General features: G+C 36.2%; 1 protein-coding gene across 4 annotated transcripts in view; it reads right to left on the minus strand.

Moving 5' to 3' along the window:
* The window catches only part of LAMA2 (laminin subunit alpha 2), a 391,440-nt gene that overhangs the window by 79,564 nt on the left and 290,717 nt on the right, over nt 1-21,159 (minus strand). For all 4 annotated transcript variants that reach the window (XM_074819148.1, XM_074819147.1, XM_074819146.1 and 1 more), the window contains 4 exons: nt 13,767-13,909; nt 13,132-13,230; nt 7,783-7,894; nt 3,142-3,304 (listed from right to left, as the gene is read on the minus strand). In XM_074819148.1, coding sequence (XP_074675249.1) covers nt 3,142-3,304; nt 7,783-7,894; nt 13,132-13,230; nt 13,767-13,909 — 517 coding nt within the window. The remainder of the gene's footprint in view (nt 1-3,141; nt 3,305-7,782; nt 7,895-13,131; nt 13,231-13,766; nt 13,910-21,159) is intronic.

The following is a 21,159-nucleotide window of genomic DNA, read 5'->3' on the forward strand; positions in this document are numbered from 1 at the left end:
AAAGGAATTCAAAACTTCTTCCATAACTTCTCCATTGTTCTTTGTATAAGCAGCTACTGTCTTACACTTCTGGCAAATTTTGATACCCTTATGGCTCTGCAGTACTGGAGGAACAATACAAGACAGATGGATTTCCCTTTTATGCCCTTGCCTCATAGCACAGTCCAAATTACCTATCTGTCCAGTAGTTTACCTCAAAACTCTTTATTGGTGCTCTAAAGATAACACTTCCCTATCAACCTTTGGGCATTCTTCCCTCTGCTCTTTCTAATGAAGTACAAGGCAATAAATCTCCTCCATGTAATCCCTTGCTTTATGTACCAGAATTTCTCTGTGACTGGACTGCACCACACTTCTTGAAATATTATCTTGCACATTTAAGTTGTGCTAATTTCATTGGTTACCTTCCTAGAAAAAGAACAAAACTATACAAAATGCTTGAAGTGTTAGAAGAAACAGTCACAGGTCTGGCCTAACACTTGGAATGCTGTATGATCTGGATCCTCAAAATGAGTACAAGGGAACAAAAGAAAGATTAGAAACTGATGAGAACATGATTAAAATACCCAACTATACATATGAGTTAGGATTGTCCTATCTGGTGAAGAAATGAGTACTATAACATCATGAATAGCATCGATAAGGTGATCAACTGTCCGATGTCTCTCCAAATACAAAAATAAAAATATCAGCAAGCAATGTCAAAAAACAGGAGGCATCTCTTCAAACACTGTGTGGCTGTTATGAAGTTCGCTTTTACAGGAAACTGGATGATAGAAGTTCACAGTGGCTCAAAGCCATCAGACAAATTTATGGAAGAAAAAGACACACACAAATAAAGCTATTCAGCATACTAAGTAGAAAGATAGAAATCTGGCTCACAGCATCCCTTGATAGCAACGCAGTGGCATCCGAGAAAATGTGTAGGAATGTTATAAAATATTGAAAGATTTATTTCATAAGTATGAAAAACAAGGCAGTTTAGGACAGAAACGTGTATTTTTAACAAGCTCTTTTTAGAGAGAAATTATTGACTAATGTGCCATTTCAGTATGCTAAGGCAATCACATTGCAGACATGATTTGAAAAGTTAGAAGGAAAATAAATGAGGTAAAAAAGCTTCACACGTAAGAGAAGTTTTGCCATCTATGAAAGCAAGAAGACTATACTTAATTTGTCTTCTTCATTTAACTTTTGAGAATTCACTGAAAACATAGGAGAGGTAAGAAGAATCCACTGATTCTTGTCATTCTGATGTTGGATGAAATCCTGAAAGCAGAATACAATCACTGCCAAAAGACATCTCACCAAAGTGTAAACATTATTAACTATTTCAAAGTAATCATGAGACTTGCAGAGATTTTAAAAAGTAAATATTTCTAAATGAGTCTGTAAGAATACATGTGAACATAGTGACTACACATGTGCGCACAGATACAGTTTTAAGTGTGATTAACTTTTCTTCAGCCTTTTTCTTTGCAGAATGTATCCTATCCACTATCTTACTACATTATTTAAGCAGTTTTAAGATATTTTTCTTTAAGAGCCAGTACTTTATAAAAGAGTTTCAGAAAACATTATCTAGGGAACTTTTCTTCCTGCCCTGTAATCCACAGTGCCTAATTTTCCTTGTGTTGAGTTCACTCCCCAAAATTTCTTGGATCTCAATGACTGCCTATAAAGAGGTAATCCTATCCTTAAAGTAAACTATGTAACTTTGATTGAAATCAGTGAGTATATTCACATATTTCATGGTATAAAATGTATTCCTTTATCAGGAAATGAAAACACTCACTTTGCACATTTTAGGACAAATGGTAAGAGGGGGAGAAGTTCTTTCCCTCAAAAAAGCCCTACTTCATTTCCTACTCTAGCTATTGGGCTAGAGGAGGAAATTATTTCATGCTAGTCTGACAGTTTCATGTTGGCTGTAGCATTTGAGGACTAAGAACACCTTGTCTGAAAGGCCTCCCCGCAGTCTGCCCTAGAACTGCAGGCAGCACTTTCAAAGACTTGGCTAAATTTTTCTCATCCCTAGTTTTTCCTGGTTTATTTCTATGTGTGAGTGGAGAAGGGACAGAAGAGGCCCAGTGGAGTGAGAAGAAAAAGCAATAAAACATTGCTGAAAAATGTTTGCAATATATCCTTTCTCAAGAGAACAGAAAGGCAGAACCATCAGAATTATGGGAAGAAATACTGTACTGGTAGGATTTTCAGAAAATAATCCAGTTTCTAAAGTGTAAGATAGACAGTGCAAATCTGATTTTATACTGCTTGGAATTCTTAGCTAATCTTGTATTCTATTTATGTCTCCTTACAGTATGCACGCACTTGATAACTGACATTTTCAGGCCTGAATACCTCTATCCCAGACAGTTTTCTGAGCCATCACAACTTCAATGGACCACATAGCTGCTCAGCTGGATTACCTGCTAGTTTGCTCTGGTGAAGGGCTAAGCAAAGCCTAGCTCTAGAAATATGCCTGGTCTGACTGATACAAAAGTAACAGACTACCAGAATTTTAACTTCAGGACAAGTATTTTTTTGGATCAGCTAAACCTTCAGCATTTTGCAAAATGCTTTATAAAGAGATGCCAATATAATTATATATACACATCTAGGTTTTTTTTTACAGACAGCTAAATAACCAAGCCCTGGGCTTCTGAACCGTGCCACAGAGTTGGAACATTCTGACCTACACTATTTTATATATGGCAAAATACATCCTTTTGAATGCCTATGCTACTGGACAAACTTTGCAGACAGATAATATTTTTATTAGACCAATTAGTTTTCCAGAAAAAATCCCAAGCTTCTAGACAAGCTTTTTAGTACAAACGCCATTCATTGGGTCGGAAGCAGAAGCTAAAAACAAACTGAGAAAAATTGCTTAGAATTCAATTAGAAAAGTTGTCGGTACCTGTGGAGCAGACAAGTAATTTCCTAGGGATTGTTTTCTACATACGTAAGCATTTCCAAAAATGCAAATGCTATATTAACAAATATGAAACATAAGACTTTGCTTTCCTTCACATTTCTGTAAGCCCCAGCTTCAAAATTTGATTGGAAAAGATGACAATCACATTTATAAGAGTCAGGTATTATCACTGGGAGGTTGAAGACTGAGGTTTCTCTACTCACTTTAACTCATCTTGAGCTATTCTTTCTTGCATATTCAGCTCTCTACTTCTCAACTCTGTGATCATTCTGTCAGCCTCACTCTGCAGTTCTGGAAGACTCTTCTCCAAGGTCTCATCTTGGGTTCTGAGTGTCTCATTCAGTTTTATAGCATCTTCTTTTGCAGCTGCAGGGGCCAAAAAATATTTATGTAGTGAGTTAGTAAATAAAAACAACAAGAGGCTTTAAGCATCTGCCCATCAACTCTATCAGCAAGTGGAATGCAACTTGCAGTGGTTATTCTTGCTGTGAAATATAAAGGACCGTTAATCTGATGATGAGTAACAAATGAGAAAATGTTGTATGTTTCACCAAACCTTTTATTATATCTCACTTTTAAGCACAATAACTAAAGTGAGGAAGTCTTTATATCCAGTATAAGAAATATATTGCTCCCCTCTTCCTCCCCCTGAAAGAAAGAATTTGCACTGAACCTTTGAAACAGCAGAAGATAATCTGGTATATTGCTCACAGAATTAAGGAGCAGGTAGTACGAGCAATGAAAATTAGATTTAAATTACTTTTGGAGAACTTCAAAATATGTCATTTTTAGAATTCAGACTTAACAGTGCTAGGAATAATAAATGATCGTGAAATTTCAGAAGGAGGAGAGAGAAGAGGAGTGAAAGACACCCACAAACATCTAAACCTACTCATGTATTTAGAAGCATTTAGCCAGAAATGGAAAAGAAGGTTATGAAAGTTGGAATATATGATGGTAAGCTGTAAATGTATTACATGTTTGGAATAGCTGAATTATTCCTACCTGATAAAGCTGTACACATGGTATCATATTCAAGGACTGAATAAAATCTTTCTGCCATAGTGCACCACAACATACTAGAATATACACTTTCAGAAGGAACTAGGTCATTTATGACAATCATTTCAAGGTCTTTTCCAACCTAGATGATTCTATGATTCTGTGAATCAGTTCCATATTCAGTTTTAAAAAGTACTGCCGCCTTTCCATAGGCACAGGACTCCCAACTAACTGATTTTTCCAAAATAGTACAGTTCCTGGTCACATGACTACTTCTGAGTATTTTAAATTAAATCTTTAATTGAACAAATTAAAATCTGTCTTCCAAAATTCAAATAAATTACTATTTCATCTACACATTGTGTAGTTTTAGAGCAAATTATGAAGAGAATCCTAATCCAATGATGTCTTCATTTTGCTGGTGAGAACTGAGATTTGAATCTTTAATCAAGAGTGGTTATGTGTGGGGTAGTGAGGCCTGGAAAAAATTACACTTTCTTCTGTACATTATGTTATGTATCATTACTAAGTTACCTCAGGCCAGGAATAGGCATGTATTTATTTTTTTTTTAATTCTGGAATAAATAGTAATTTAACCTCCCCGAATATTTACCTTCAAGGAGAAAATGGATATGTTATCTCAGCTTTCAATAGATTCAGAAAAATTTATATCTAGCTTTCTCCATCCGTCTCGTAACAATCTTTACTTTCTAGTCTTAGCATACTGCAAACTATCAGAGTCCAGTGGTGGTAAAATATTTGGATGCACTGACATAGATGAACATAAGAAAGTCAAAAGTTGAGAAAATTCCATAGTTAGGAGGGAAAACTAGTTACAAGTACTGAGAAGTTCAGAAAGTCAGCAATCAGTCCAGTAGAAATGGATCAATGGTCAGAGTATGGTCGTTACAACAAATCACTACCAACTTCTCACTTGTAACAAGTTTTTATGGTTTGAAGAATTCCTCGATTCCCTGATGTTTAGGGAGGCAGCTGTCAGATCTACAATCATGCATTTCCGAGCGCTGCCATTCTCAAGCATTACCTTCAGTAAATGGAAAGAAATAGGTGCTTGGATGGCACTTCATCCTAAAGTTGTTGCCTACTGGCAACAAGTACTAGGGAGCTCAAGGTCACAGATACAGGCCTGCATTTCTAGAGATCCAAAGCACCATGACTTTCAGAAATCTGTAATCTAGGAATGGGGGACAAGGATAAAGAATGCCTGCAAACCGGTTGGTCTTCTCAGTCAGAACATCATGAGTGGACATAAAGTCTTCAACGAAAAATCCAGCAATGTCTCATAGGTCAAAAAGAGCAGAAGCAAAGAAGGTATAGGGTCAATATGCAGTTAAAATGCTGTCAAATTTTAAAATAATCTAGGAATGGCTCCAACATAAGGTAGAAGTTTATCCTCAGTTTTTGAAAGATGGTGATCTTGAACAGGAAGACATTGAGGATGGCAATCAGAATTAAGCATATAGAAAATATCACAACTAGAGGAAAAACATTTTGAAGAACTCAAGCTGGAATGGCCAGATTACGACCGTTCTAGAAACTTGAAAGATCTGGTGCTTGACATTGCAGATCCAGGAAGACGACTGTTTGGCTGAGAACAAGCAAATGTAGTGCCTGCTTTGAAGAAACTGGAATTCCACTACGGTCTGAGAACTTGCTTTGGAAGTAAGTGGAAAACAGGATGTGGAATAAATTAATGTAGGTGTTTTTGGTTTTTTTTTTTTCTGAAGTTAGCATATGTCAGACTATATGGTTTAATAGCAAATCCAGCTGAATATTTTCATTAATGATTCTGGGGGAAAAAAAAAAAAAAAGGAAGTCTACTGATAAAATATGCTTATGAGGAAAAGTTGTAAGACAGTCTTAGTAGAGAAGGATTGGAATGCTATGCAGAATGAACTGGGTGACCTTCAAAACTGAAGTAATCAGACCGGAATGAGATTCAATACTAGAAAATATAAGGTTGTGAACTAAATAACAACAGAAATTTCAGCTGTAAACTATGGCTCTGTCAGTTAGATGTAAGGTACGAATGAGAAGAACATAGCTATATTATGAATCTCCAATGGTACCCAGCTGTGAAAAAAAGAAAATGTTATTCTAGAATGTATTAGGAGAGCTGTCATAGGCAGGTTTTACTGCTACTGAAGTGCAAGATACTGAAGCAAGCTCTTTTCAATATCTGTTACCTGTGCTCAGGAAAGATGAACCTAATTTTGAACAGAGGAGGGGAAATTATATGAAGGTAAGCAGGAGATTTGGAAGAATATGCTTTAAGGTGTTTTAGTCTAGAAAAAAAGGGGCCGAAGGGGAATATGATTCCTCCCTACAAACATAGCTGGGCATGGGGGAGGGAGGAGAAGCACTAGGGAGAGAAAAAAAACTATTTGAACTAAAGAACAAAGTTAGCAAAAGAACATGATGATAAACTAAATATGAATATTTTTAGCTAGAAATGAGAAGATCTGTAGTTTTGAAGGGTTCGAAACTGCCTCCTATTCAGATTGTGTGTATTTGAGGAAACTACTTTGAAGATGAGGGTTAGAAAGTTTATGATAGCAGGGGAGTGGATGCAGCAACCCAGGAGGTATCTTTCAGTGATGTGCTCCTGTATTTCATCTATTCTTAAAATTTTTCTTGGCCACGAGGCAAACACATTGATTTTAAAGTCTTTGTCTACTTCTAAGATACCACATAAATTTATTTCACTCCCTCAATGTCTTCTAACTCTGAACTTCCTATTGTTAATTCTGCTTGAGGAAACTTTTGTTTGGGTTACAAACACTGGGCATAAACTTTGTGGAGCAAAAAATTGGTTTAGCCCTTGTCATCCCAAATTCATCTTGAAATATGAGGAACCTGGTCTTTTGTATAAAAAAAATATAGAAAACTTGCTTAGTTTTTCTTGTTGCTTTTCCCACATTTATTTAATGTCAATGTTGCACATCCTAAAGATATCCTAAATTGCTCTTCAGTTCAGCTACAGAGCATGTATGGGGATGCATTACATTAAAGGCAATATAAAATGTATTTTACAGCACTTGGACAAAAGTGGAAGCTTTCCCTTTCAATGAAATGGGCCATCAGAAGCATAACTACTGAAATCAGTAATGTAGTGGGAGTTTTATGGAACAAAGGACAGATCAGTATTTTTCAAGTAAAAAAACATGTCTGTGATTGACAATCTTTATCATATTTTTCAGCCATTATCTTATTTAATAGCTTCCTGAAATATATAGGTCTTGCTTTTCAAAGCCATCTACAATACTTTTGCTCATAAGTCTTTACTGCATTGTAAGTGCAGTGAAGCAGCTTGTGGAAGAGTGTTGGCTCCATGCCACTACTTCAGTAGGGTTAGGAGCCACTTGCAAATTCCAAACAGCAGATGTTCATTAACAGCAAGTAGTAATGTATTTTTGAAGTCATTTTGGGGAATTAAGATGAAGTGTAGCAAGTGCTAAATTTACAACAAGTTTTTTTACCAATACATGTTTTTAACCGCTTTGAAAATAAACAAATGCTAAGCCCTGTTTGTTACTTCAACATAATAGTTCTTCTTCAAATAACTGCAAAAATCCTGAAGGAACATACTCAATTTTCTGCTCATCTTTGTTCATAATTGCCAATACACTAACTGTTTATATAAACTGCATCTGTAGAATGGAAAAAGTCTGAAGATAGTTGACTGTAGTTTCTTCACTCAACATTTAAAGCACATGACATTTCTCAGTGCATAAACTCTTTCTCACTGTCTCGCAGACCCTCTTCCCCACCATCCTTCAGTTTTCTTGAGAAACAATTGGCTTTTTTCTTCCCCCCAATACCTTCAGCAGCTTGGAGAATGCCTTTGACGAACTGTCCAAGAGATTTTGCTCGGTCATTAGTCCTCTCAGCATCCTGCCTGGTTTGCTCACCATCTGCTGTCACCTTGGTAGCCTAGTGATCCAAATTCAGGAAAAGTATAATTAAAAACAGGACAAGGCTGCACTATGCGATATTCTTACTGGCTGAATCTATGTACAAAACTTTCCTCAGGCAAAAGGCAAATCAATGAATTATTGATCAGATGCATGGGAAATGACATGAGCTGTTCGAGTACACAATTAAATTTTATTACCTTTTCCTTTAAGTGGAAATTGGAAGGCTTTATTTTAGGTTCTTAGAAACCCTAGTTGTGTGCAACAGCACACAAAAGGAGACAGGATGAAATTATGCACTGAATTTGCTTAAAGAAACGTTGTTTGGAGCCTTTTAATAGATTCTTCAGGGAATACATTCCATAGTTTCACAGTTGTGCACTTTTCAATTGACAAAGTGCAGCAGATACCATGACCTCTTTGTTTCCTCCCCGGAGGTGTTCTCAAAGAGACAGTTCATGCCAACAAGCAAGAAGAATTTTAAATCAATACATTAAATAAACGAAGAAAAGGAGAAAAAAAAGAGTTGTTTTTTTTTTCAGCTCTAATAGTTGAAGTTGTTTATAACATATGGGGGTGCTCAGTAAAATTTTAGCTTTGTGTAACTAAATGCTTTATCATTTTATTGAATCACAGCAGCAGCAGCAGGATGAAGACAGACATCTGCTGCAGACCTGGAAAACATTATGAGGAAAGGAATCATCTTAAGACATTCTACTTAGCTCTCAAGGTACCTGTTTATAAAATGAAGCCATTTTTACTACAAAGAAGTTGACCATTTCAAGCAGCAAAGCTTGTCAAACTGTACTGTAAAGCAAAAAAACCCAGTTTTTTTCTTTGGGGATTGCATTCCCAAGAAATGTCTCAAAGCAAGGCATTATGATCTTTCCAGTCTCTGGGAAATAAATAACTAGAAGGTCAATAATTCAAAAGGAGCTTAAGTTTTCCCTGACTTAAGCTGTACAAACCGTTTTCTCAGTTACACACCCCCCCACTCCCCCCCCCCCCCCCCCCATTTCAATAATAGTCAAAGAGAAGTAGTATCGCTTTTAGCCATTTATTTTTGCCTGATTAGCCTCTAGATGGAAGCCCTCAAGATACAACATGACAGCTTGGTTTCTGAAATGAAATCCCTGGCATTATCATACCACTTAACAGTTTTAGTCTACTTCAGAGTAGTTACTCTGAAAGTAATTTCTACAAAAATGGTTCAGGTAAATAGAATTATACAGGAAGAATTAAGAACCCATACTGATGGGGGCGAGTTAGTTCTATTTCATCTATTTCATCCCTACATCATCCCTATCTAGGATTTACAAAACCCCTTTACCTGCCTGGATACAGAACTAAAATATTGTCACAGTGAGCTGTAAGAAGCAATTGGGATAGGAAAAAGGCAAAAATACAGAATGGTCTTGATGGACTGCTGCTCCAATCCAGCTTGGCATTTCTGATGTCATTTCATTCTTCATGTAATTGAGAACTACCTTATTATTTATTGTCAAATCCTCCACAATCAGCCTTTTATTCTTTGGGTTTTATTTGCTTGGAGTCTTCACATTCACTTTTATTATATGCTGTAATATTTCTAAGTCCTTTACACAAATGGTGTTTTATAATTTACATATACTTTTCTTAGTTTTGATTACTTTTTCCATATTGATGTTAATTCCAATTGGCCACTTTAACCTCTCAATATTTGTGACTGAATGGCATGGACAACATTTTTGTGCACATTAATCTGTCATCAAACAGTTTTCATTTCCTCTCAGTGACAGTTCTCTGTAGTAGTTAAATCCCATTCAGCTCCACTGAAGGCTTTATGTATTTCGCCACAATTTGCTTTGCTGAAAAATAACCTTTCACTTCATTATCATCTGGTCTAGCTTTAACTCCATAAGCCAAATTAAATGGCAAACATCCTTCACACTGTACTTAGCCATTTCATGGCTAATTAAATGTTTCCATTTGTTGATAAAGTCCCACTCATTTTCTACATATTCAGTTTACTACAGTTCACCATTTCTATAAGGTCAGTCTTCGGCATCTCCTAACAGTTTAAACAGGCACAGCAAACTCTTTCTGGGGGAGCAATAAGGGTCAGGCACACGCAGAGCAAATGTTTGGAATGAATCTTCAAGAAGTCTGGATACAAATAAGACTCTTTGGCATAAAGGAGATCCCTACCATGGAAATCTAGTAAAGAAAGCATGTGAGATCAGTGAACCTGCTTTGGTGATGTTCACAGCTTGTATTTAGTGATGAAGGTTCCATGGAAGGCCTTGTCCCAATCTGAAGACTATTAGCCACTTAGCAACTTAGGCTATTAGCAAGTACTGGCAATTACACACACATTTTTGTTTTGGTTTCGTTTGTGTGCTTAGTCTGAGGTCTTAATCGAGCCATATGAACCGCCTCTGGAAAGCATGTGGAGGGGAGCCCTACAGGAATTTCTCCAGCTACTGAGCTGCAGACCACAGAAGGAGGAGTAAACACAGACCTCACTGTACAGATGGAAGTTCTTGGCTCTCCCTTCAAATGCTTCCAACTACTGCAAACTAAGTTGCCTCTGCTACTACTTCCAGAAATTTTTGAGCTTGAGAAATTCAGTGGTATGGGAGATATGAAAAAGGTTACAAAGTCAAAAGAAGCATTTTAGTCAAGAGGAGTGATTCTGATCCCTGTCTTTCTTGAAGGCTCTGAAGGTACCTAATTGGAAGGGAAGAGAGGGTTTTGATTAAAAGCAGTGTACTGAAAGGAAGAGTCTGAGGTCTGTCTCTGGTGGTAGATGACGGAATGTGCATGCAAACTGTAAGAATGTAATTAGTGTGAGGAAGGCGTGAGGATCTTCTGTACAGCAAGACTGAATGAAGGAAAGAATATGATGGAAAAAAAGAAAAAAAAGTGCTGCACTGATGTAAGAGATCAGTGGTTGAAAAGAGACCGCAAGGAAGCAAAAACCCCAAAGGTTTTGTAGTGACTAAATACCATTGTCTTCTACATTTTATATTAGAATGGATAATTTTTTTTTTTTCATGGAAATAGACACCTCACCAATCCTCATCAACCTTTTTCTTCATCACTACTTATTTCACTTGGAAAATTTAGTGAGCCTGCAAATCAGATGCAGGGAAAAACTTTGCTATCTATAGTTGTACCATACGCTCCAAGTGTTAGCCATTATGTAGATATCAGCTATATCTTAATTTGCGAATGAGACTTGAACACACTACATCAGGAGTCAACTCTTCTTTTTGGGACATTAATCCTATTTACAAACACAGAAAGAGAAGGGTAGGGCTTGCCACCAGTTGCTAGTCCCCAAATTAAAAAAACCAACTGCAATTCAGTTAACAACTCTCTGTAAGGATAACTGGAAATCATAAGGCTACTTACTCACTGCAGCAATGGAAAACTGCAGAAAGGGAAACTAAGATCACACCTTCAATATTTTTCCTTCCAAGACTAGTCTACAGAAGGTCAGAATCGCAGCATTATTCTAGGTCATCTCCATGATTAAAATGTATTTAATTTTTGGTGGTGGTGGTGGTGGAAGTAATTGGAAAAAAAGCAACTATCAAAGGAAAAAAAATTGTCTTAGCCTAAGGTTCAGAAATCTTAACACAAGAAATATAATCTTCCCTGCTTGTCAGGCTGTCATGAGTTAAAAATCCACCTAGAATTAAAACTACCATAGTTATTTCTAGCAAAAAAATAAAAGATCAAACAGAAGTGAAAAAACAAGCTTTTTTTACACTTACAATGACAGCACATATAGATAAATACCTGTGTATGCATGTGTGGGGGGTATATAGACAAACACATACATGCATGCATATGCAAACACACTACAGATGTTTTTCCTACCCACTACCCATGATTGCATAGTTTTTTTTCAAAATTGAATATAATCCACACAAACAAACCAGTTTCTCTGAGAATTTTAGCTTTGTAAGCCACGAATGATTTTAAGACAGGATGCTAAAACCGTATGGGTTTTGGTAAATTCTCTCAGGTGTAAATTCATCAGTACAGTAATCCATGTTTTCCTTATTTGGCTATTTCAATGCAGGGTAGCACAACTCATGAGCAAGATTTTTGCTAGTTCTTCATATTAATATATTTTGAACAGCTGTTTTTATTGTGGCTGGTCCAGTGTCCTATTTTTTCTCCACTAGGTGGCAGAATTTATATTATTTTCTTAGACAATGTCTTTTACTGACCAAAATAAGGTCTATATTGAAATAAAACTTTCCTAATAAAAAGAGTAAATAGCACATCGATTGGAATCCAGAAGACTGTCACTACCCTCATAAATGAAATATAGAACACATATATTTAACTAAACTCACAGACCTTGTGCATATATTTGAATTCTCCCTTTAAATACTGTCCCCATTTCAATTACTTCCTTCATTGACTCCTAATGAGAAATTGTTATTTGTTAAACCAGGACTTCCATTGCCTTGCTATAAAATTTCTTAAAAATAAGTGAATCGGGCTAGGCTACCATTTGCTCTACAGCTCCTGGAGAAACAAGCCAACACAACAGAAAACCCAAAATGGAAAATGAAACTGCAAAACCCCAAAACTTTTCCTATAATGTGCTTGAGATGGTTGGGCATTAATCAACTCTGAGTGAAGTCAGGCCACCTGTATTGCAACAGGCAATCTCAAAGGGAAACAGGCTGAGAACTATCTTGAGACAGTCAGACTCCAGAGATTTCAAAGGGAATATGATGAGATGATGTTGTTGATGCAGAAAGCAGATAGCCTTACCAGAGACAGTGCTGATGTTCAGAAGAAAAGGAAGGAAACCAGGCAGTTCAGTTTCTGAAAGCCTCAGCCAGTCAAAGAAAAACACCAGATGTGAGAAACTGTGTGGTAATCCCATGGTTTTGTTGCCATTAGGTTTGTAACATAACCTGTAGCTGAAGCCATGAGAAAGTCCATAAATGCTCTATCAAGAACCTTCTTTCCTTTAGTGTCAGCTTTTCCAAATTGGCTCATTCTTGGATGCTCTGCATGAGCATTATAAAATTTTCTTACATCATTATAAAGTTTTGCAGAAAATGTATCTCAATGTATTGGCCCACAAAAAAAGGTTGTTAGAGGACTTGCTGCCATTTCAAACACTGAGACTGAGAAGCACCTTATAATTCATCTATTCACTCATGTTTAATTCATATTCAGAAGATTTCTGTCATTATGCAGCCTTAACCAAACCCATAGACCCCAATGTGATCATAGACATACTCTTGTCAGTAGTTCATCCATTTCTGTCACCAATGTATCCAGATTTTCTTGTGCTAGCTGAAGAAGTCTCTCCGGTGCTCGCTGAGGTGAAAGCAAATGCTGTTGAGGAAGAGAGGAGGGAGAGTGAAAGTCTGTATTTAATGGATCTCAGTGCTCCCAAATATTGTAGAGAAGCATGAAAATTTTCCTTTTCATTAGGGTAAGCAACTCTGTTTTGCCATTGACTCTTGTGTCACATACAACCAACATACTTTTCTCAGGGATCTTGACAGCTTTACATAGTTTAGTAGATAACCTGTAAGTATGGTAGGGAACATACAATATATAAAATACATAACTGCTTTATGGACCACCAGCATGAATACCATTTTATTTGTATGAGACATCACTTCTTCTGTTCTTGCAGTGTAGTTCCTTGCATATGTGTACATAAATTACTGCTGCAAGATTTATTTATTAAAACAAGTCAAAATAAATAACTGTAATGATTATTTATCAACCAAAGTAAGTCTGAAGTAATTAAATCCTGAATTTTTCTTCTTCCCTGAACCTACTCATGGCTGTATGTTTGAACAGATTCAAGTACAGCTGTACTGAGGCCCTGTTATTTATGTATCTGAATACTGTGAACATACCTTTAATTCCTGTGTCATGTTCTCAAAACCAGTCAACATTTTATAAGGAGCAGGCAGTGGACCACTAAGGTTAACACTCAGAATCATCTGGTTTAGCTGATCCAGGTCACTGAGAAGGAGTCCTGTGCATTCATCATCACAAGCTAGGAGTAAGAACAGCAAAGCTTATTTATTCCTGCTAAATGTTTAAGAAATATATTTCAGTTAGAAATTTTATGGCACACATACAATTCTGTGAGAGGTAACACTAATTTCAGATAATTTACCCCAAAAAAGCATAGTGTGAGAAAAAACATGGAAACAACAACTAGGGAACTGGAAAGACTTGGTAATGGTACAGTTTAATATAAAACATGAAGAACAAAATTAGTAGGCTTACCTCACAAAAATAGGAAATAATTAACATTGTCCATTATGGACTAGCCAATATGAAATCCTAAATTAGACAATCAACTTGGATGAAGTTTGAGAAAGTGGACAGGTAATTTGAAAAATCTAAGGAGCAGTTTAATAAGTATAGTATGGTTGTGAATTTGATCATAAGAAAAAACTAAAGAAATCTTGCAATTTACATACTTTATTGCTATATAACAGTATGGCCAAGCATGCTAAACTTCTAATACAGACAGTACAAAGAGTCCAGGTAAAATTACTGATAGTTTTCTTTTAAGAAATGCTTTTCCCTACCTCCTTTCACTAACCAGCTTTTAAGTTTTTCATGTATGCCTCCTTTCTTGCAAATACTCTTTCTCATGAAAAATACTGGTCTGTGCTGCATATACTGAAAAGAGTTTGCATTTTCTCCCCCTTGCTTTCTACTGACTACCACAAGAAATTCTGATAACCTTAAAGTCTTGTATCATTTATACTGCAGACAGGAAAATTCTTCATCGTTTAGAACAGAGTTGTGGGGATGCCATTCTGTTTCCCTACACAGAACTGGCAAACCTAAACTCAGGAGACGGAGCAAACAGTGAAACAAGGAATTCACTGGTGATGTTAAGAGACATGGAGGGTTGTACCTAAAGTTTTACTAGTATGTAATTATTTATTTCAGCAACACTCCTAGGTAGCTCAATGGCTAAAAAAAAGCACTAAACCTGTATGTTTCTGTAGAAAAAGAGAAGTAATTTTCAACAGAGAATTACATTTTTTTTCCCTGAAATCTATTCTTCATGTAGATTAAATTTTTCTTGTTCTTTAAAGCTTTCACAGTTATCTAAAAGTTGTTCTTATTCTGTAGGTTGGCTGTTCAATATAGCAAGGAGTTGAGTCAAATACAAAGAAATGAAGAATAACGAATGCTAGTTTAATACATCATGAAACTCATGTGATGATTGAAAAGGAGACAACATAGGTGATGGATTAGTGCAGTAAGAAGTGGGTGCAGAAAGTTAGATACTGTTATTTTAAGACTTCCTTTCGCATTTTCATTGCTTCCACTTGCAGACTTCTTCCTCCTATTTCACAATATTTTGTTACATAAGCTGAACTGCACTGGAACTTCTCTGCAATTATTAACTGTGGGCATGATACACTATGGTTTATGTTTCTACGTTAAATTAAAAAAAAAAAAAAAGCTTATTACCATCCCAGCTCTTGTCATCTGTGTGCTTGCTTTTAAAGGTCTGACAGAATTAAAGGAAAAACAACTTTTACAGCCAACTGAGTATTTTATATAATGAACACCTGTTCTGTACCTGGTCAAGAAGGTAAGTAAACCTGATAATTATTTTGCAGGATGCAAATAAGTGATCTCAGACCTGAAAAGAGTTGGGTTTTGTTGGTTGTTTTTTTTCTGATACATTATTTCCCTGATGAAACAAGCTAAATCTATTCACCCTCAAAATTGTCAGAGTGGTTGGTAATAAAATGCTAAAAATTTACTATATGTTAAAGACAAACTTAATTCACACCAATAAGAAAAAAATCAACAGCTGATGAAGAGATGAAGTATTCTCAATGAGTAAACAATTGACAAGTGAACATTCAGTATAAATTAACACATCTTGCATGATAATCAGGTTGAAAAGAGGAATGACATCAACTGAGGACCACAGTTGAGTAGATGAGACAGGACTAAACTACTCCAATACAAAGTCTGAAATCTACTATAGCTACGGGAAATTTTTCAAGAGCATGATTATATTTTGCTAGACTAAATACTTCTGTGTCTATCTATAAAACTGTCAGGATAAATTTGTATCTAATATTAACAAATGCAGCACTAAAAATTCAGATCATTACAGCAGTGCAAGTGTGTAAGAGGCAAATCATGCAGTCAATATTACAATAGCCCAGCCAGTAACTGATGCAAATTATTGCATTTTCCATTTTCACCACACTTTCCCATGCACAGTAAATCCTGTAAGGATTTTGACTTACCTCTTGTGAGAAGCATCTCCAAAGTATGCATGCCAAAGAAATACTTTTTTTAAAATAATTGCTCAAGTAATGAAGGACGCTATAGGTTTATGGATATCTAGCCACTTATTCCATCATACAAAGAGAAGATAATGTACAAAAAAGGAATCACATGTCTGAGCCACAATGTGTTCCTCCAATTGAGTGATTATTTAACACCATTTTGCTTTAATACATCCATTGCTGTTAAGACTCAGAAGACTGTGTTATGATTAGGTAATTTTTGGTCTAAGGGCAACAATGCAATCTCTGATAGGAGGTGGTATCCTATGACAGCCAGTGACTTTTCAGTATTAGTTTCCTGCTGCTTCACAATAAAGTGTTGAACTATTGTTAGGTTTATTAATTTGTTGGCTGTTACCCCATTTTTCCCATTTTGGCACTGCTCTCGCACCAAATAATAAACAAGCCATCCACTGCGCCCCAGAGCAGAACCCCAGTAGAGAACTGAAAACTTTAGCTTCCTTGCCATTGGTGCTGATTTCAGGGAGTTTGCATGATCAATATGCCTCCAAAATCTGGAAAAATTCAGATCTAGATCAGAGTCTAAATACTGACTCAGGTTTATTTCTGATTTTCATTATTTAGAAAGCCTCATTTGCTGGTTCTGATATAGTCCAGTACTTGTTAGGTTTATACAGTGCTTCAGTTGAGCCAAAGACATTGGAGTGCAGGTCTAAACTCAACAGGAGCTCATGCATCAAAAGAAGGGAGAACAACTGATAGTTTATCAGCTTCTGTGCCAGGTAGGGGTGCCTGTCCCTTACTGAGCTCATGCAGACAGAGAAGCAGTTGTCCAGCACAGAGGTAAGTTTAATTCTTACGAATGTGCCATAAGGGCTCACAATTTCTGTTGAACTCAGAACATAGCAGAGGCTTGTCCAAGACTTCATAATCTGGTGTTACACAAAGTATCTTTCTTGTCAGCTTGCTCTGTGAAGGCTTGTGATAAGAAGCTCCCAGCTCCTGCTGAATTAAGGACTGTGTAGGAGCTAGGAGACGCTTCTTTTCACAGATTCTTCAAGATATGCCTCTGACAGAGACAGCATCATCTCTGCTTAGTTCTGAATTTGGAAGGGCTGAGATCATGGAGCTACTCCCTATTTTAGAGGGAAAACCTTGATTCTGCCAGGACCAATGGCTAGGAGCTCGCTTGATCTGGGTGCAGAACTGAGTGGCAGCTGGAAAAAACTCCCTCTCATTGCAAGCACCAGTCTACTTAGAGCACAATATTTAAGTGTCCAAGACCTGGTGTTAAAGGAATCTGATTATATAATTTTCTCTTTCTACCAATATTGAATATTTAAATTCATAAAGATGTAAGTTTGAAGACTGCAGCATGGCTAAAGGTCCCTTTTTTTTCACAAGATTGAGTTAAACAAAAATTCCTAACAATGAAACATCTGTTTGATCTCTCTATGTCATGATTTCTTCCCGTTCCCTGTTAATATCATACAGCAGAACCACATCAGCTGCTTTACATTTAGGTTTTTGCTTGACCCCAAGAAACATTTGTGAAGCAGCACACATCTGAGGAAAGGCTTTGCAGTTTGTGTTGCAACACACCTCAAAATGAAGCCAAATTTTTCTGAAGCCCCCATTGTAGTTATGACTGCTGCCCTGAAAGCATTCAGAAGGCAAGTTCTGACTTGCCATATGTTTAACAATAAAGCCTTGAAGTTCTCACTAGGATCATTTTTTCCCCTAAACGTTGCACAGTAGCAAGCACAGCCGCTGTTCTAACAACACTGCAAACTAAGGTTCTTCATTTTATGCACTACACACTCCACAACTGAAGTGGAATGTCACAAGGTATAACAGAACCACTTGTAGCTTCTTTCTCCTTCAGCTTGCTAAGGTCAAAGTTCCTTGGGAAGGATGAGGAGGGAGCAATACATGCTTTGGCTTGTTTACATATTTCTTGCATGTATGTGTAAAATATCAATCAATCAAGCTTAAAATTAATCAAGATTAATAATCTCAGTTTGCCTGAGCATGTTGGGTACAGATGAACTGAGGAAAGGCTGCCTCTGTTCATCATGCAACTCAGCTGTGTTCTGAATTGGAATGGTGGGGTTTAACTAAGAAAACGGAAAACATATGTCTTCAATACTGTAGTGATTATAGGTCAGTCAGGAATTGCCAGTTGACAACTTTCAGCAAAATAAACATTTATTTATTATGGTATAAATGAGTGATGCATAAGGGGGCATCAATCATTTAAAGGACATTCGTTTGTAGTTACAAATTAAAAAAAAAAAAGTCTCTAAGCATTAGAAAAGTTTTGGGAGAACTTTTGTCATATTTGACAGTATACAAGGATGTTGGTAGCATTATTAAAATTAGTTTGTAATCATTACTGATTTTCTTATTGGCTACTCACTGTTTCAAAAGAGAAGGGAAAGTGAGCCTATGAAGTAAATTGCTTGAGACCAAAAATTACAAGGAAGCCTTCACCAGCAGAGTAATATGAGTATCTGTACATGACAATCTAGATGGTCACTTTAGGTGGGGAAATAATCCAGTTATTAACTGTACTAATGCAAAAAATTTATATTTTTATGATGTGTAGTAGAGCACTCAGACTCTTGTATTATAAAAACATTCTACTTTTTGGATATAATTTCTTGTACTACTAATAAAAAAAATCTGCTTTGTGGATATCATTTTCCATTCCCTAATGGCATCCTAGAGAAAACAATACTGTTCTGTTCTAAGAATATAATGGGAAGTGAATTTTGTCTATGTCATTCACCTGTAATTATCTTTCCATTGGTATTTAGCAGTAAACAAATTCTTCCCCTTTGTACAGTGGCTTTTAAAATATATATTTTCTTGTTATTTTACCTGTAGTTTTCTAAAATATACCTGTTATAACACAGCACTGAAAAGTGACATGCACTAAGCAAATGAAAAATGATACGTTATGAAAAAAAACAGTAAGAACCTGGTAAAACAGAATTTCAGCTATATCAGAAATAGATCACTTTAATGAACACACGTGCTCCTCTGTGGTTTTTTTCTGTCTTTTCACTTCAAATTTTCACTCTAAAATCTTTAGAATACTTATGATAAGGGATATGTTAAACTATGTATGTTATATTTAAACAATAATACGTTATGATATTGTGGCTAAAATACTTCTCTAATTGGATTTAAATATGTATTACTTAGCTTTCATGTCATACTGTGTGGTGACCTGTTATAGAATTTGCCAAAAATTTATTATTCAGATGGTTATTCTTTGCTAAATATTCAAAATCAGTTTTCACTTTCCTAAATATTAACTGTAACATACTAATATTGGACTGCTTAATCACACTATGTTTTATACTACTTACATTTTTTCAAACATGGGTGATTGCATTTACATGTATTTTCTTTAAGCTAGACCATTTTGCCACCTAACTAGGGGTTCTTCACACTTCTCACAGGTACAGTGCAATTGCACTGTTTGAAATGGAACTCTGCAAATGAGCAGAAGTAGATACATGAATACAGCTCATTTGAAATATTGAATGCAAACAGGATTCTGCACATGGCATTATTTTTCTGTACATTAAGAGTACTTAATCACTATTTTTATTACCATTAAGGTTTTGCTACAACTGAAGCTAGTCAGAAGGGAATTTACTGAGTATTTTGGAAGTGGTTGATAGACTAAAGTAAAAATGTATTGTATACAGGATCAAATTCTCAGCTGTATTAAACTCAGATTGGAACAGATAAATGTTCTGGGAGTAAGGAAAGAAAGCTTCAGGGTTTCTCCAAAAGGTTCTTTGACAACACAATGACTATTAAAGCACATTAGGGGCTGCAGCAATGAAAACCTATCAGAAAACAGCTGTACTCTGAGTGAAGCCTGTGACACACTAGGCAACGTTAACCACAGGCAAATTCCCACCAAGTCTATGCTTGCCACACTCCCTTTCTCTGTCACAGCCCCTGTGTCCACCACAGTCTACAAAGGTAAATGGTTTATTGATCAGGATGGCTTTCTACCACGTCAGGGGTATTGCCCTGCATCAGCAAAGGTGGTTTTGGAGTAATATGGGTGTTGAGGAACCTTTAAACAAAGAGGAAATCATATAGTTAGAGCAAACAGGCATAAAATGTCCACTGAAACATTTAATTGCAGTTTTTGCAATTTATGACATGGATGTTATTGATGGGGTGTCAACAGTAACAGACTAGTTCCTGTGATAGCGGAGATAGAAAGTACCTCCCATCTGTTCCTATAGGTGTTCCTATTTTTATGACTAAAGGAAAGAAATCTTTTCATTCAATTCCTCACTTCTAGCAATGACATAAAACATCCATACGCACATGCAAAGGACTGTTTTTACGGTGAAAATTGATAATCTAGTTTAAGTAAAAATGCCGGTACAAGTAGTGTAGGTACATTTCAACACCCGGGCATGAATATACTGCAGATAAATCAGAGATTATACCGAACCACATCTTTCAAAGCAAAAAGGTGGAAAATCTGATTTGCTTGCGCACAGCTTTTCCCATTCATAGTGTGAGGATTTTTAACCTTATTATTCACACAATGAAATAGTCTGATTAACAAAATGGAAACCCATTACAAATGATAACTTGCACTGAAGCTGTTTTGTACAAAGAAACTCTGCCATCCCGGATATTCAAAAGACTTTTCAGAAAACTGATAAGGTAAATGACCAGTAAAAAACACACTAAGGGGTGACTGAGATTGAAAACATTGGCCAGTACTGTAGATAATGTAACAGGTATTCAGGATGTGGAAAAATTAAGTAATTTTCACTTAGATGACACTCTGGAAAGCACAGTCCTTTTTTTAAAATTTTGTAGCTGTAACATTTATGGACCCAACTGGTGATTACAATTCTCCTTGACATGTTAGCCACAAAATGGAATCCAAAGAGTAGTTATTTCAGGAAAGTAGCTACTTACTCTATTTCCATTCATTTTGCTGTAGTTTAAAATA

The sequence above is a fragment of the Strix aluco genome, chromosome 3, assembly GCF_031877795.1.
Source record: "Strix aluco isolate bStrAlu1 chromosome 3, bStrAlu1.hap1, whole genome shotgun sequence".
NCBI classification, from domain to species: domain Eukaryota; kingdom Metazoa; phylum Chordata; class Aves; order Strigiformes; family Strigidae; genus Strix; species Strix aluco.